The 18638-nt window shown below is 42.3% G+C and overlaps 1 protein-coding gene across 1 annotated transcript in view; it reads right to left on the bottom strand.

The window, feature by feature from the left end:
* Window positions 1-603: 603 nt before the first annotated feature.
* LOC115078770 (transient receptor potential cation channel subfamily V member 6-like) overlaps window positions 604-18638 on the bottom strand; it is a 42265-nt gene continuing 24230 nt past the window's right edge. Inside the window, exons 4-15 of the mRNA XM_029581787.1 lie at window positions 17829-17969; window positions 17643-17741; window positions 17265-17437; window positions 16738-16884; window positions 16118-16333; window positions 15403-15489; window positions 15245-15321; window positions 14794-14959; window positions 4968-5034; window positions 4610-4878; window positions 3563-3669; window positions 604-2792 (exon numbers count right to left, since the gene is read on the bottom strand). Coding sequence (XP_029437647.1) covers window positions 2507-2792; window positions 3563-3669; window positions 4610-4878; window positions 4968-5034; window positions 14794-14959; window positions 15245-15321; window positions 15403-15489; window positions 16118-16333; window positions 16738-16884; window positions 17265-17437; window positions 17643-17741; window positions 17829-17969 — 1835 coding nt within the window. The 3' untranslated portion in view covers window positions 604-2506. The remainder of the gene's footprint in view (window positions 2793-3562; window positions 3670-4609; window positions 4879-4967; window positions 5035-14793; window positions 14960-15244; window positions 15322-15402; window positions 15490-16117; window positions 16334-16737; window positions 16885-17264; window positions 17438-17642; window positions 17742-17828; window positions 17970-18638) is intronic.

Raw genomic sequence — 18638 nt, 5'->3', positions numbered from 1 at the left:
GACGCAATGTGTGGTAACCAGTAAAGCCCGACTCTGGCCGCGTTTCGCTCATGTGACCGAGCTGCTTCAGGGGCTTAATAATCAGACAGTGACCGGGCTCAGGCAGAAGGTGCACTACTTCAGTACCAATGTGATCAGACCAGCATCGCAGCTGGTCTGATCACATTGGTACTGAAGTAGTGCACCTTCTGCCTGTACATTGGTACTGAAGTAGTGCATCAGACCAGCCTCCAATACAGGTATACGGACTGGAAGGTTGCTATGCTACTGCCCTCAACTTTGCAGCCTCAGAGCAGAGGAAACTGGAGCAGATGGAGAAGGAGGCTCAACAGAGTATTGAGTACAGTAGAGTAAGATGTTCTGTGGCACTTAGATCATAAAAACATTTCCGGTTTGACGGCGCACCGACCCGTGCACGACCACCGCCAAATAAATTCTCAAAATCCCATTGAGACAATGTGTCTGGAATGTGATCTTTGAAACACCACTGAGAAAGCCTGTCTGATTATTAAGCCCCTGAAGCAGCTCGGTCACATGAGCGAAACGTGGCCAGAGTCGGGTTTTACTGGTTACCACACATTGAATTAATATAGAATCCCTTTTGCCGATCATCTTCTTTTGGTTGTTACTTCGCATTGTTGCATCGGCTTCCGTTTTGTTTTCTGGGACCATTATCAGACAATATCCTGGAAACGAACCAGTAGATAGCACCCCAGTTAATGAGCCCTTACTGATGCTAAGCACATCGCTCACTCTGAAGGAGGCAGAGAGAGCAATCAGGATGCTCCAGCAATTAGTAATTCTTGGGGAGAAATTCCATAGGAACCAACTAGTATGGATAGGATGACTCAGGAGTTAAATGGCTGACACTGCTCGTTAAAGGTCCAGAGGATGCTTGGGGGAGCCACAGACTATGCCTAAGTGACCAGGGACAGGGATGGTTTTCAGTTTCCCAGAAAAAAGCAGCGGCAGAAAGTTCAGAACTGGTGCAGTGGTAGGGTGGTCTGGCTCAATTGCACAGCACTGGGGACATGGCGGGGGGAGAAGAGCACAGGGGTAGGAAGTGATAGTGATGTGCTCAACAAAAGGGGAGATTATATCTTATTCACTGTTTATAGGGAAAAAGGGAAAGTATCTTTCTACAGAGAATAATATACTCCAGGGGTCATTTCTGTACCTACTATTGCACATTGTTATACCAAAAACACAGCCTGCAAATACCTCTGCACCTTGAAGATTAAGCCACAATCCACATCAAACTACCATTAAAGTGCATTGAATGAGGGAAGAAGGGAAGAAGTTGGGGAACACATAAAACATCTGATGAGGCTATCGCAGACCTCAGCTACTTCATCCCACAAATGGACAGTAGGAAGAAGGGTGGGACATGACAGCTAGGAGGGTCTCAAGGAGGGTGGGAGAAACTGGTGCGAGGGGAGTGAATGGATAGAAAGATCCCAAGGTCTGTGGCAGCAGGAGCCAGGAAAAAGGGATCTGGATGGCAGGCGCTGGTAACACAGGAATGACAGACAATTGGAGGGGAGGGATCTTGACTAGAGGAGGCACAATGGTGATGATGAGGATGACAGGGGAAGGGAGAAAGCCTGTTTTTTTTTTTACACAGCAAGAAGCCTGACATATATATATCCAGATGCAATTTGTACAATAGCAAAATTTTGCTAAAAGCCACCACTACCCCACCCCATACATCTGAGGCAAGGTTGAGAAGGTGATGCTCTACAAATGCTCAGTTGGCCTCTGCACACTTCAGACCAACCTTACATTGACAGTACAAGGTTTGTTCTCAGACAAATTCCTCTGCAGTTAAAAGTACAAGATATTATGGATAAATCTCAAATGATAAAACCCCTCTCCCAAGTCTGATCATTGGTGGCATCATAATCTGTTCATACTGGAGCAAAGAATGTCCTGATGGATAAAGGATCTGTCTGTGTGAGGACTCTTCCAATGGATATGGGGGAGAGACAGCTTATCAACTGTCTAATGCCAGAGGAAGGAGTGTGCCACTGGGGGGAGGAGAATACAGTTGCATAATCTGTCCATGTTGGTGGAAGGAATGTTCCAAAAGGTTAAGGAAGAGAGAGGGAGAGTATGCTAGGAGGCTTCTGTGGCTATGGGATTTGTCCATAATACAGTCATTTTTGTAAAAAATGGATTCCCTTCACATGGATTACTGCTACCACACATTTTGGAATTCATGCCACTGGAAAGAATAATCCATTGAGTAAAGAGGTGGTGGGGAGAGATTACCACAGGCAAGAGTTTTCACATAACCTACATGGGCTGTTCCAGACTTTTTTGGTCAAGGATTATTCCATCAACAATGGAAAGGGTTGTGCCAGAGTAAGACATGTTCCATTGTGTGTGAAAGGTTAAAGATGTTGCTCAGGACACAAACATGACATCCCTTTCTCCTTGATGCCACTTGACTTCCATAATGTCTGGTAGACTTCTCCTCTACCCCCACAGACCAGCACAGTGGACCTTAAACTTGGTAGATTTTCTCTTCACCCTCCATGGCATAGTTGACTTTGCCTTGAAGATGGTTGATGGCTGTGTGCCTCAAGATCTTCCAGCCCCGGCTGGACCTGTTCAAGGAGGTGTTTCGAGAAAGCAGCGGCAGCGGTGGTGGCAAAATCTCAATGGGCTCAGATTCGTCTTTGCTATCCAGTTGGCATGGGCAGTCTGTCTTCTCTTCAAATTCAGGGGTCAGAAAGGCATCTACATACTTTTGGATCTTCTGTTTGGCATGATCTTTACGGTCTTCTACCCTGCCATAAATAAGAACATAAGAACATAAGAAATTGCCATGCTGGGTCAGACCAAGGGTCCATCAAGCTCAGCATCCTGTTTCCAACAGAGGCCAAAACCAGGCCACAAGAACCTGGCAATTACCCAAACACTAAGAAGATCCCATGCTATTGATGCAATTAATAGCAGTGGCTATTCCCTAAGTAAAATTGATTAATAGCCATTAATGGACTTCTCCAAGAACTTATCCAAACCTTTTTTGAACCCAGCTACACTAACTGCACTAACCACATCCTCTGGCAACAAATTCCAGAGCTTTATTGTGCGTTGAGTGAAAAAGAATTTTCTCCGATTAGTCTTAAATGTGCTACTTGCTAACTTCATGGAATGCCCCCTAGTCATTCTATTATTCGAAAGTGAAAATAACCGAGTCACATCTACTCGGAGGAACAGGAAAATTAATTGATTTAACAGTGGTAACACTGGCAAGAGAGACCCTCTCCTGCTTAGGGTTCAATTATCCAGTCATTTGGACACAACACAACCCATCACAAAGATCCGCATGTCACTCCTGTCTACAAAATTATGTCGATTCAAAATTAATAAAATAATCTCAGAAGATCCCAAATTTTTATGGAATATGCAGATAAAACGGTACATGTCTCTCATTCTCATACTTTGGTTCCAAGGACACAGTTGAGTCTGATCTCCTAGACTGGACAAGAATGGGGCATTCTTTCACTGTACATGTCTTTCTGAGCACACCTAGACCCACAGCTGCTGGACTTACCTGAGATACCACCTGTCACCTAAGCCATAGTCCTTCCCGCAAATCCCCAAGCGAGGCCACAGGCATCGTGGGAGTTTCCTCTCCAGCATGACCGTGGTTGCGACCACCTGTAAAATAAGGAAGAGTCATCTATTTGACTTTGTTTAGTGTCTCCAAATGGGTTTATTCTTTGCATACTGCAGCAGGAATGAATCTTACTCTCAAATCAAGATATGCTGAGTACAATCTCAATTTTTCAAAATTTACTGCTTGCTGCCAAAGAGAGCTTTCTTCTGGATCTCACAGGATGTAATATATCCAGTTAACATAGCAAGGTATGTTTGGAAGTTTTTAAAAATCTGGCCAGTGGTACAAAGGCAATTTAAACTGTTTCTATATCTTTCTACTATATTTTCTTCGTCTCTGATTGCATCTCTTTGAGGATCTTCTCGCTTTCCATACATTATACAAAATAGTTGTGTTTTTATCTTTTACCACTATGTCCAGCTTTTAGGCCTCAACCTTGTTATCTGATGGTGTGGAGATGTCACAGGTGACTCTAGTTCATTCAACTGTGATTATTTTGCATTAAGTACAAAGAGACAGAAGATCAATAAGTATCAGAGGATGCAAATTAACAGGGAGAGGACCATGGCGTCCAACCAGAGAAGCCCCAGCATTGTAAGAATATAAGTGCCATACTGGGTCAGACCAAGGCTTCATCAAGCTCAGCATCCTGTCTCCAACAGTGGCCAATCAGGAATCACTTGGAAGTTCCCAGCGAAAGCTAATGGGGAGATCATTGCTCATTTCCAGAAATGGTGATCTCCAAGTCTGCCTGGGTAATAACTGCTAATGGACTGGTTCACCAGAACTAGACCAATTCCTTTTATACCCATCTATGCTACTGGATTTGAATACATTAGCTGGCTGTATAAACCAAAAGATATCGCAAGAACTATGACATGACTCAATAATCTGCCATGGCCCATATTGGTCCCGGTGAATACGGCACAAATGCCCAGAGTTATTGTGGCAAATTGTGGCAGGTAGGCTGTGGCCTCTTACCTGGGCTCTCCAGAGCTCATCTCTCTCATGTGCCACTCGCCAGTGGGTGTCCCCCATCATAGCGATGAGTAAGTTAAGCATGAGGAGTGCAGCGATGATGGCAAAGGCAGAGTACAGAACGCTGTACATGAACGGCAGGTCCACACTATAGTTGGCCGGCCCATCGATGGACTGTGAGGAAGAGCTCAAAGTGCTGAAGAGTGACATGGGGTAGTTGTAGAATTGGCCCAGCTGGTTGTGGTCCGTGGTCTGGAAAATTACGTAAAAAGCTGGTGGAAGGAAGGAGATTGGGGAATGATTGGGTAGAAAATAAACAGGCCCACACTGTCTGTAGGGGTAAATCAAAATGCTAAACTACCTGCAGCAAAACCGAGTATCACAACAGCCATGAGCCAGCAGAACCGCAGAAGGTCCCCAAATATCATCTGTATGGGAAAACAGTTGCAATTAGACAAAGTCAAAAGACAGTGTGCGACTGTGATCCTGTCTCCTAGCTCCAAACCCAGTGTGCCATTCCTGGAGCTCGCGTCTCCCCATGTCCCGCTCCCAGGTTCTTCTCGTAGAAACATAAAAATATAATGGTAGAAAATGACTAGATGGCCTATCTAGTCTGTCTCTGCACCCAAACCCCAACCCATCCTTCTTCATCCCCTGGTGTTGTGGGTTCGAACCACACACACAGAGTTTATCCAACCTGCACGCTTACAGGACTGTACTCGGGAACCTACTCCTCATGCACACACACACACACACACACACACACACACACACACACACCTTGTTATTATATGCGGGGGCTTGAACCCAGGAGCTGATTCTCCAGACAAATACTCACGCATACCGAATCACTACATTACAGCTCCAAGTACTTTCTGATAGAATTATCTGAGCAATAACATGATAGAAAAGAGAATACATAAAATCAGATAATACAGAAGAGCTAATTGTAGATAATACAACTACTAAAGAGAATATATATATATACATACATACTCACATACACACACACACTTCAAAATGGCAAGAAATGAACATAATGTATAGATCTAGCGTAATATTTCAGCAAATTCAAGCAAGAATATTTATCATACTAGATAAAGTCGTATTTATATTTAAAAAAAAAAAAAAAGCAAACAAGAGCATGATTTTTGAAGAACACTTCTTCAAAATCATCAAAGAAACCAAAAAATTGAGATGCAGGGATCCAATAATCAAACAAACCTTACCTAATACTTATTACTTATTAAATTAACATCATTCTAAAAAAGGAAGAGATGGTATCAGAGAAAATGGTTGTCAGGATTTTAATCCACTGTTTCTTGCCCACAATGGGCTACAAAACAGTACCTAAAAAATAATCTTTTACAAATCTTTTTGAATAAAATTTTTTTATAACAATTTCAAAATTTCATTCTTCTTAAAAATATTCATGTATATATCAACTATGGCTACCAAAAAATAAAAATAAAAGTAATTAGTACCAATGTTTTGTTTTTGCCTCCAAAAATCCAAAAAATTAGCCGGTTCTATTTTCAAAAAATATATAATTACCCTGGTTGACCTCTATTTACATTATTTTGTGAAGAAATTACCAATTCATATCTATTTTCCAAAGTGCTGATGCGCTATTTAACTTGGGAAAAACGGCTTCCTAAACAGTTACGGGTTAATTAAAGCAAGGAGTTTCAAGGTTCACCAACTCCAATCCTTACTTAAAGGTAGCAATAGCTTGCCTGGTGATAAACCTGCTTGCTTAAATAAATGCATTCCCCAATCTAATTCAAGCAACACCGACTCACTTCACCGACTCAACATGGCCCTATTTCGGCATACAAAGAATGCGTTCTTCAGGAGTTCAGCAAAACATGCTCTAAAACAAAAAAATCTATTTTTAATGTATTCAAAACCAATACGAATAATAAGATATAGGACACACCCACCCACCATTATTCATAAGGACGCTCCACTCTAGAATGGCAAGTGCGTTCGAACCAGATAGCTAATGCTATCACCTACTATTTAAAGGGAACTAGGCATCCAACACATTGCTTTCCGGAAATGTCGTCCAACTAAATGCCAATTATACTATCTTCATGTAGCTATCACTTACTATTTAAACAGAACAAAAACACCCTATCACATTGATTTTTGAAAATGACATCCAATCTGATGTCACTTTCAGTATCCTCACATAAGAAATGATTATATACAAACACTAGTCATGAAAAACCAACCAATCTATCTCTTTATTCAAGCTCTTTGGTTCAGCAGTATCAAAATAATAAATCCATCTCTGCTCTTTTTGCAATAACAATCTATCAAGATTTCCTCAACGAGCAGACAGTTTAGGTTGCTCAATCACCGCAAAAGTCAGATCTGCAAAGACATGCCCTTCATTCTTACAGAGTTGCACCAATGGAGCCTCAACACACCCACAATTAATGGCACTCCGATATTCAATGATATGCACACGCAAGGCGCATCTTGTCTTTACAATGTATAAAAGGTTACAAGGGCCCAGATATAATAGATAACTCCCACAGAGGCACATATAGTTGAATATCTTAGAAACATTTTTTGTATTTGAAAAATGGTAAAATATCACCCGAAAGAGATTGCTGACAGACAGAACAATTATTACAAGGATAATGTCCAGACCTACTAGACATAGTATTTCCCAAACAGGGGCCATCATTTCGGAATTCAAAGAGAGTTTATGATTTTATCTCTAATATTCCGACCTCCACAAAATGCAAACATTGGGCCAGGTTAAAAAATTGTTTGGCACCTGATATAGCCAATTTGTACATGGGGCGATTTGAAGAGAAGTGGTTACCAGTGAACCCTTTTTCCCAGAAGATAATGGAAGTGTTTCATAGATAATATTTTAATCATCTGGGAAGAAGTAGAGGCTGATTTTTCTGCTTTTATGCATTGGTTGTGAACATGTAATCCAAATTTGAGTTACTTCTGCCTTCAGTATTACAGGCTTGCCCTATCTAGATATTTTTATTTCAATTCAAGAGTGGGGTTTCGATTTCACGATTTATCATAAGCCAACCGATAGGAATACTCTGCTTTGTTTTGATAGTTGTCATCCCAGACACCTACGTGAAAACTTGCTGATTGGACAGTGTTTTCATCTGAGACGGTTTTGTTCCAATAAAGATGAGTATAAAATCAAGGTGAAAGAGTTGATCAAAAAGTTCCAGGATAGTGGTTATCCTTCAAACATCTTGAGGAGGGTTTATAAAAGAGCTTGTTGGGTGAATCAGGATTTGGAATTGATGCCAACAAATAAAGAAGAGAATTCCAGAATTACACATGTTTTGCCTTATTCTCTGCTAGTTTTGCAAGTCCAGAGTATTAAAAAGCACTGGCACATTTTGAATTTGTATAAAATTTTTGAACCTGGCCCAATGTTTGCATTTTGTCAAGGTCGGAATATTATAGATAAAATCGTACACTCTGAATTCTGAAATGATAGCCCCTGTTTGGGAGATACTATGTCTAGTTGGTCTGGACATTATCCTTGTAATCATTGTTTTGTCTGTCAGTAATCTCTTTCGGGTGAGGTTTTACCATTTTCAAAGACAAAAATTTTTATCTGAAATATTCAACTATATCTGACTTTTATGGTGTTGAGCAATCTAAACTGTCTACTCATGGAGGATATCTTGATAGATTGGTTAGCAGTATCAAAATAATAAATCCATCTCTGCTCTTTTTGCAATAACAAAGGACTTGCTTAAAGAGATAGATTGGTAATTTTTTTTCATGACTAGTGTTTGTATATTGTCATTTCTTATGTAAGAATACTGTTGCATCCGTCGGTGCTAGACGGCTTCGCCCCGTTTGCCTCACCTTATTCATGGCTCCTCCCGCTTACCTAGGAAAGATGGCTACCGCAGCGTCTACAAGCCAACCTCTCCAGCATCCCCGGAACAGCTATGCTGCAGTCTCCCGCCATTGCTCCTCCCAGGTACCTACTAGGGTGCACGCGCACCCCACGTCTTTATACCACCCTTGGCGCGAACCTCGAGGGCGTTCACTCATGCTGACATCACGCCATCCGGGTATATTACCTTCACTAGGTTACTAGCTCATTGAGTTAGCAAGGACTCAAATTCGTTCTTGTCTACGCTGCTCTGCCGCTTTCGTGCTGCCGCTGGAAGCTCTCTCTCTGCCCTTCGGGGTAACTGCTAACCTGGGTACCCGCTCCTCAGGGGCCCTCTGCTTTATTTCAGGTGCCTTACAGGGAACAGGTACTCACTCCTCGAGGGCCTGCTCTCCCTGCCTCGGTGCCTGTACCTTCTACAAACATACCTAGTGGAATCGAATACCAGCAGCGAACACCTAGTGAGTACTCTAACTCTCAGTCTATCTCATCCACAGTATCTCCTCGCTGGGAAACCTGCTGCGGAACCTCCTTTCATCATCAAGGAGAGAAGGGCTCCCTCTGCTGAGGTCCCTGAGACTGCAACTACCAGACTGCCTCACTACTGCCACCTCTAAGAACATAAGAACATAAGAAAATGCCATACTGGGTCAGACCAAGGGTCCATCAAGCCCAGCATCCTGTTTCCAACAGTGGCCAATCCAGGCCATAAGAACCTGGCAAGTACCCAAAAACTAAGTCTATTCCATGTAACCATTGCTAATGGCAGTGGCTATTCTCTAAGTGAACTTAATAGCAGGTAATGGACTTCTCCTCCAAGAACTTATCCAATCCTTTTTTAAACACAGCTATACTACCTGCACGAACCACATTCTCTGGCAACAAATTCCATAGTTTAATTGTGCGTTGAGTAAAAAAGAACTTTCTCCGATTAGTTTTAAATGTGCCCCATGCTAACTTCATGGAGTGCCCCCTAGTCCTTCTACTATCCGAAAGAGTAAATAACCGATTCACATCTACCCGTTCTAGACCTCTCATGATTTTAAACACCTCTATCATATCCCCCCTCAGTCGTCTCTTCTCCAAGCTGAAAAGTCCTAATCTCTTTAGTCTTTCCTCATAGGGGAGTTGTTCCATTCCCCTTATCATTTTGGTAGCCCTTCTCTGTACCTTCTCCATCGCAATTATATCTTTTTTGAGATGCGGCGACCAGAATTGTACACAGTATTCAAGGTGCGGTCTCACCATGGAGCGATACAGAGGCATTATGACATTTTCCGTTTTATTCATCATTCCTTTTCTAATAATTCCCAACATTCTGTTTGCTTTTTTGACTGCCGCAGCACACTGAACCGACGATTTCAATGTGTTATCCACTATGACACCTAGATCTCTTTCTTGGGTTGTAGCACCTAATATGGAACCCAACATCGTGTAATTATAGCATGGGTTATTTTTCCCTATATGCATCACCTTGCACTTATCCACATTAAATTTCATCTGCCATTTAATGATGCCCAATTTTCCAGTCTCACAAGGTCTTCCTGCAATTTATCACAATCTGCTTGTGATTTAACTACTCTGCACAATTTTGTGTCATCTGCAAATTTGATTATCTCACTCATCGTATTTCTTTCCAGATCATTTATAAATATATTGAACAGTAAGGGTCCCAATACAGATCCCTGAGGCACTCCACTGTCCACTCCCTTCCACTGAGAAAATTGCCCATTTAATCCTACTCTCTGTTTCCTGTCTTTTAGCCAGTTTGCAATCCACGAAAGGACATCGCCACCTATCCCATGACTTTTTACTTTTCCTAGAAGCCTCTCATGAGGAACTTTGTCAAACGCCTTCTGAAAATCCAAGTATACTATATCTACCGGTTCACCTTTATCCACATGTTTATTAACTCCTTCAAAAAAGTGAAGCAGATTTGTGAGGCAAGACTTGCCCTGGGTAAAGCCATGCTGACTTTCTTCCATTAAACCATGTCTTTCTATATGTTCTGTGATTTTGATGTTTAGAACACTTTCCACTATTTTTCCTGGCACTGAAGTCAGGCTAACCGGTCTGTAGTTTCCCGGATCGCCCCTGGAGCCCTTTTTAAATATTGGGGTTACATTTGCTATCCTCCAGTCTTCAGGTACAATGGATGATTTTAATGATAAGTTACAAATTTTTACTAATAGGTCTGAAATTTCATTTTTTAGTTCCTTCAGAACTCTGGGGTGTATACCATCCAGTCCAGGTGATTTACTACTCTTCAGTTTGTCAATCAGGCCTACCACATCTTCTAGGTTCACAGTGATTTGATTCAGTCCATCTGAATCATTACCCATGAAAACCTTCTCCATTACGGGTACCTCCCCAACATCCTCTTCAGTAAACACCGAAGCAAAGAAATCATTTAATCTTTCCGCGATGGCCTTATCTTCTCTAAGTGCCCCTTTAACTCCTCGATCATCTAACGGTCCAACTGACTCCCTCACAGGCTTTCTGCTTCGGATATATTTAAAAAAGTTTTTACTGTGAGTTTTTGTCTCTACAGCCAACTTCTTTTCAAATTCTCTCTTAGCCTGTCTTATCAATGTCTTACATTTAACTTGCCAATGTTTATGCTTTATCCTATTTTCTTCTGTTGGATCCTTCTTCCAATTTTTGAATGAAGATCTTTTGGCTAAAATAGCTTCTTTCACCTCCCCTTTTAACCATGCCGGTAATCGTTTTGCCTTCTTTCCACCTTTCTTAATGTGTGGAATACATCTGGACTGTGCTTCTAGAATGGTATTTTTTAACAATGACCACGCCTCTTGGACATTTTTTACTTTTGTAGCTGCTCCTTTCAGTTTTTTTCTAACAATTTTTCTCATTTTATCAAAGTTTCCCTTTTGAAAGTTTAGCACGAGAGCCTTGGATTTGCACACTGTTCCTTTTCCAGTCATTAAGTCAAATTTGATCATATTATGATCACTATTGCCAAGTGGCCCCACCACCGTTATCTCTCTCACCAAGTCCTGTGCTCCACTGAGAATTAGATCTAAAATTGCTCCCTCTCTCGTCGGTTCCTGAACCAATTGCTCCATAAAGCTATCATTTATTCCATCCAGGAACGTTATCTCTCTAGCGTGACCCGATGATACATTTACCCAGTCTATATTGGGGTAATTGAAGTCTCCCATTATTACTGCACTACCAATTTGGTTGGCTTCCCTAATTTCTCTTAGCATTTCACTGTCCATCTCACCATCTTGACCAGGTGGATGGTAGTATACCCCTATCACTGTAGTCTTCCCTGATACACAAGGGATTTCTACGCATAAGATTCAATTTTGTATTTAGTCTCATGCAGGATGTTTATCCTGTTGGACTCTATGCCATCCCGGACATAAAGCGCCACACCTCCTCCCGACTGCTCCTCTCTGTCATTGCGATATAATTTGTACCCCGGTATAGCACTGTCCCATTGGTTATCCTCTTTCCACCATGTCTCTGAGATGCCAATTAAGTCTATGTCATCATTTACTGCTATACATTCTAATTCTCCCATCTTACTTCTTAGACTTCTGGCATTAGCATACAAACATTTCAAAGTTTGTTTTTTGATTGTATTTTTATTCTGCTTTTTAATTGATAGGGATAAGTTAGAATTTTTTAGCTCAGGTGAGTTTTTAGTTACAGGCATTTGGACTACTTTTCTAATTATTGGAACCTCACTGTCGGGATGCCCTAATTCTAATGCATCATTAGTATCCTTTAAAGATACATCTCTCCGAACCATGCGCTGCTGAGCGACTGTCGGCTTTCCCCTCTGGTGGCTCACTTCAAGCTGTTTAATAAAAATAGATATGAATTGGTGATTTATCCACAAAATAATATAGAACAAAGGTCAACCTGGGGTAATGATATATTTTTTGAAAATAGAACTGGCTAATTTTTTTGATTTTTGAAGGCAAAATGAAAACATCGGTACTGATTAGTTTTATTTTTTTGGTGTTCATAGCTGATAGATATATGAATATTTTTAATAAGAAGAATGAAAATTTGAAATTGTTATAAAAATCTTGTTATACAAATCTTTTTTAATAATTTTTTTTAAAAGGTTATTTTTGAGGAAGAACGATGTTATATGATTTGAATTAGAGTTGTTATAAAACTGATATTGTTTGAAGCCCATTGCGGACAGGAGACAGTGGATTAAAATCCTGACACTATTTTCTCTGATATCATCTCTTCCTTTTAAGAATGATGTTTATTTAATAAGTAATAAGTACTAGGTAAGATTTGTTTGACTATTGGATCCCTGCATCTCAATTTTTTGGTTTCTTTATTTCTTTATATTGTTTACAAAAAAAAAAAAGATTAAGTTATATAAACAACATTAAAATGTAACCATCAAAAGTGTTTAAAATATATTTTTTTTCCAACGAAAACAGTCCTTAAGTGCAATAATGGTCCAATGCAGGACTTAATAGTCTTAATATTGTTGATATCCATGTTAATAATGTTGCCAATTTATATTTGCAAATAGCGAGTAACAGCTCTTCATTAAACTTGATAGTTTAAATTCTTGAATGCCATGAAGGCACGGTAGTTTACTACTGTGAGTGTTCATTTCTTGCCATTTTGAAGAATAAGTATATATATATATATATATATATATAAAGAGAGAGAGACAAAATCCCTCATGGAAAAAAAGCACTGATGAGCTTATCTTAAAAAAATCTTTATTTATGTATTTCAAAAATTAAGATAAAAGTGCAACACCCGCTATACTGAGTAAACATCCCAAAAGGAACATAGATATAATACATAGATTGTTTATAATGTAATCATACATCCATATTCACAAAGAACATGAGTAAGGAATTGCATGAACACATTAAATAATATTTGATAGAGAAACACCAGCACTCAGACAGGTAACACTCGCACTCGTACCACCATGCAGCCACCTTGCATTAATGCATAATGTCTTGAATATAGAGAGAATATGAAACCCCCGACAAGGTCCTTGTTTCACCGCTGAGGGCTTCCTCAGGGAGAACGTTATATAATCTCATAACAGGTATGGCAGGAGCTGCTCCGCGACGTGTAGGATGCTGAGAGTCAGCTTTCTTCATGCTGTAAGGGCTCACAGTTATGCTTATGATGAAACTTTTCAAACAACACGAGGTTGTAATGATGGTGACACTATGCGGGATGCCGACCCCGCTGACATATGCTCGCTGCGGCATATGAATGAAAAAGAGTAGCCCACTCGAAGGCTAGTTTGGATTATAGGCCATGCTTCTTTTGTAAAAGACTGGTGGCTCACAGCGTGTGCATAATAGCTCTGATTCCGGTCCTTCAGTAGTTGTATTATCCGCAATTAACTCTTCTGGTTTTATTTATTCTATCATCTTATTGCTCAAATGAACCTCTCAGAAAGTACCTGGAACTGCAATGTGCGTGAGTGAGTATTTGCATGGGGAATCAGCTCCCGGGTTCAAGCCCCCCAATATAATTCCAGGGCGTGCATGTTAGATCTATAAACGAGTTTTCATTTCTTGCCATTTTGAAGTGTATTTTTACTAGAACACTTTATACTATATTTGCATTCCCCTACTATTGTTTCTCTCTCTCTCTCTCTATACATATATAGATCCAAATATATCAATGGTAAAGCTTACATTTCTGACTGATGTCAGATACAAAGAGCCAGGGAATCAGTCTGCTCTGCTACATATGGAGGTCTGGCGTGCATAGTCCTCTCTCTCTTCTAGCTTATCTGACTTTTCTATATTAAAATTGTCAGGACATAAGGCAGGCGTGATGCCCCCTCCCTCTCGGTGTTCTTGTCTGCTCAGTAAATCTGCCAATGCTCTTCTTAGCTCAGACCCTGGCACCGCCCTGTTATTTATTTTCACACCTTGGAATGGCCTTGGCACCAACTACGGTTTCCAGGTTCTCACCTGACACTTCTCATAAACATGATGTTAGCATAACATTTCTACATAGTCCTCGAGGCAATGCTCAGAAGCATTTCATTATAAGCAGCTTGTGAAACGTTTTATCAATACATCTCCCTCCTCTGCACCTGAATCAGGCTAAGTATGGCGCCATCACCCAGACAAATTCAAAAAGCCCCCTATTACATTCCACCCCCAGGACACAGATTATCACAAAATCAATAAACACAGTTTTTATCACTCAGCTGCAGGCTCTTTCCCCTTCCAAGTTCGATTCTTGACTCTGCCCCTCCCCCCCCTGTCTCCAAGCTCCTCCCCCCCCTTCCTCTCTGTACCTTTTGGATCATGATGGTGAAGGGTCCAAGCATCTGGAATCCACGGGTAAAGTACATAACATAGCACCAGCCCAGCACCATGGCCAGGGACATCGGGACGGCCTCCCCATCCGTATTCGTGAGACGCATGACCAGAGTGACCAGCACCATGCAGGCGTAAGAGATGCTAGAAAGACAAGAAATATGCATTGAAGGTGGTGAGGGGGCAGAAATGCACAAGGATCCTACAGCAGAAGGAAACTGTGACAGGGGGCTTCCTTTCTCTCACCTGCATAATGCTGACCTCCACATACCCTTTCACCTTCTGCAGGGCAGACTCTTCCTCCCCTTCTCCTACAGAGAGCTCTTCCTCCCTTCTTCCCCCCCCCCCCCCACCTCCACAGCCCCAGCACCGGATACCCCTGCTGTCCCCTTCCCTACCAATCCCCATGAACAGATGACGCCAACTTACATCATAATGTGGAATGGCCCCCCCAGCACTGTCTGCCCAAAGAAGCGCGTGGCTCCGACCCGCAGGATATCTGGAAGCTAAGAGGAGACTGGCGTTAGGAACAGAAGTGGAAGGGAGAAGTGGGGAGGGATAGGGAGCGTAGAGAAGGGACTTCTTACCTCCAGAAATAAGATAGCAATGGCCCCAATCACGCTCACCAGCTCCCCTGCCAGTCGGAGGTCATCCTCATAAGTGATGTACGCTTCCTACTAGAGAAAAGACGATGGCATGGTAACCAGCATGTCCAAACCTGACCTCTGTGCCTGCCTGCGATGCCACCGTTACCCTTCACTGGGGTTAGAATGAGCGCAGCGATCGATTGTCTCACCCATCCCTGTATTTATTTATTTATTTTATTTAAAAGTATTTATATACCACTTTATAAAATCGGTTTTGTCAAAGTGGTTTACATTGGATAAAAATAAAAAAATAAAAATTATAAAGAAACGATCAAAAATACATAAAATTAAAAATACATAAAATTAATTAATAGCTGGAACAAATTCTAGCTAGAAATAAATCAAATATTTACTGAAATAAATAAAATACAATAAAAATTGTTGCCGTAGGACTTGCTATTGTTATGGGACGGGAGGGGAAAGAGAGGGAAGGTGCAAAAGGTAAAAATAAGGTAGAGGGAGGAAAAATAGGGGAAAAGTAGGGAAGGAGTGGGGAGATATGAATGAGAGTGATAGGGGCTGTAAATGAGATGGTGGAAAAGACTTTATGTTTGGTCTTGAGTAGATGTTTTAAATGCTAGTTGAAACAGATGGGTTTTGTATCTCCCCCTCCTCTCCACCCAACCCCCCAGGACAAGGGAGAGAGAGAGAGCGCACCTGAAGTTTTTTTTTGCACATAGGTGGTGATGTCCCTGGAGTCATTGAGATTGGGCTCTTTGAGCTTCAGGGGCCGGTAGATGCAGCACATGGTGAAACAAGTGATATACAACAGGTAGAGAGCGGCTAGGCAATAGAAGTAGGGGCGGCCAAAGGTCTGCCACTTCAGACTGACCAGCTCCTTCACTGGGGTCAGGTCCAGGATGCGTCGGGCCTAGCAGGGGGAGGGAAAACACAAAAAAATGAAATGGGTAGGCGGTTAAGAAATGAAGAGTTAAGGAGGAGGGAGGGAAGAGGAGAAGAGATTATTAATAATAATCACTGCCCCAGAGCTGAGCCCTCTCCAGCACTACAGCCTCCTGGGTTCTACCCTCAGTGTCCTCAAATTGTCCTCCCCAGTGCTACGGCCTCATGAGTCTCATCCTCACTTCCAGAGCTGAGCTTCCCCCTGAGCTTTACATTCACTGCCCCCCGAAATGAGCTCTCCCCAGTGTTACAGTCTCATGGATCCCCCACTCACTGCCCCCCAAGCTCTTCTACTAGGAAAGCATCATCTTCTTTAGTCTTGTTGTAGATTTCCAGGCAGTCAAATTGCTGAGTGCTAATCCCTCACCGTACCTCTCTCTTCTTTGCAGAGACAACGAGTTCCAGGACCGAGAAGTCATCTTCCCAAGAATCGATTCCAGTGAGGTCATACAAGGTGGAGGTCAAGGGGCCGAATCTCCACTGTACGTGTTTTCTGTTCTGCAGCAAGTGTTGGAACATCTAGCGATAGGAAGGAAGGGATGGAAGGATAAATCAGGGATGTAAGAAGAGACGAGATGTTCTGGGGGCAGCAGGCATGAAGGGTTACAATTAGGGATGCAAAGAATCATTTTGCCCAGTTCTGAATATTTATCACATTGTGAATTTGAATTTGGGCAATATCAACATATATCAAAGATTGTTCTCTACAGCTGATATGGGAGGGAAAAAAGACAAATTGAACCAAATATGGTTCTCTCAGCTGCCTGTGCTCTCCCACAGCCTCTGACCAATAGAAACGTTCTCACAGCTGCCTTTGTATGACCTTGGTTGGAGAGTTGAGCATACATCGCTGCAAGGATCCCCAGCCTGGGAGAGGGGAGAAGACATTAAACACTCACCACTGTGTTCCCTTCCATGGCAGCCAGTTTGAAAGGAGTCAGAAAGTTGTTGTTCAGGATCATATCCAGTGGCAACCCCCCGTCCCCCTTGTCGTAAGCGAGAATGAGGTCATAGATCCGGCTAGAGAAGGTCTTACTAGGCTGGAGGGTCAGGATGTGAAGAATGGTGTTCCCTAAGGAGAGAGCAGTGAAGTGAGAAATCCATAGGCTTGGGAGGAAGGCCACCAGCGAAGAGAAGCAAGGGAGAAGGAACCACTATTCCTGCTGGGACAATATCTTCACTTGATACCACCCTATTGTCTTAAAACCACAATTTGAGGTGCCCTTACATGACACACTCTTCCCCCCACCCCCAACCCCCTGGCTCCCTTCCCTTACCTAGAGAATCCCGGACTCTGAGGTCGGCGCCACGCTCGATGAGCAACCGAACTATCTTCTCATTCCCCATGCAAGCTGCGAAGGACAGGATGTGCTCGCCTGCAGAGATACCGAGGGAAGAAATGTAAAATATAAAGAGACACAGCGGGGTGGGAAGGACATGCTTCTGCCACCCATGGTTCTCACCAAAGTAAATGAGATTGTCAGGACTGTATCTGAAGAAGGTACCGGTGGCTCGGGGAGAGGAAACGTCCGCCCCCCTGCTCACTAGCTCCTTCACTAGGTTTAGATTCTGATTCACTGCTGCGATGTGAAGCGCCGTCTGCCCTGTAACACAAGGACACAATGAGAGAGTTCAGAGCAGTGTCAGAGCGTGTGTTGGGTCTCTTCTTACACCACCAGTTCTGGGTCTTGGACTCTCTGCCGATTATGTTACCTTGTAGAGAACCAACATAAGACCTAATCCAAAGATGACGACTTGCATGAACTCTTGGCGACCAAGAATGGGTCCCTTCTCCAGGCGTTTAACCTTGAATGGATTGGCTTTTAAGATCACAGCTCACAGGCCACATCTTGGGGAAATTCTTATATTGATTCAATAAAAGGTATCACAACCCTGAAAGTTATCCACTTTTCTCTGTCCCAGTCCCCCATTCTCTCTCTGTTCAGTTGGGATTAGTGAAAGATCAATATTTCGAGGCTTTGCGTGGTTAACGTTTTGGAGTCACCCAGACAAAACCCAAGAACTGAACATTCCCCAGGGTTACATTACCCTCATAAAATTACAATGGATGAAAAAAGGAGGCAGTGATGGAGAGGGCACATTGCTAAATTTTGCCGGCATGTGCCGATATCCAGCGCTACCTGGTGTATGTTCACCGCGCAGGCTTGGTTGGAAAAACACCCACCCTTAAAGTTACCTGGGTCTATTCAGTGAAATAATTATCCAGGTAACATTCCTGACCTCACTGAGCTCTGGGGCAGGAAGCTTCCGTC

This window comes from Rhinatrema bivittatum, chromosome 16 (genome assembly GCF_901001135.1).
Source record: "Rhinatrema bivittatum chromosome 16, aRhiBiv1.1, whole genome shotgun sequence".
Taxonomy (NCBI): Eukaryota; Metazoa; Chordata; class Amphibia; order Gymnophiona; family Rhinatrematidae; genus Rhinatrema; species Rhinatrema bivittatum.
Note: the sequence above shows the minus strand (reverse complement) of the source record. Positions and strands in the feature narration are given on the sequence as shown.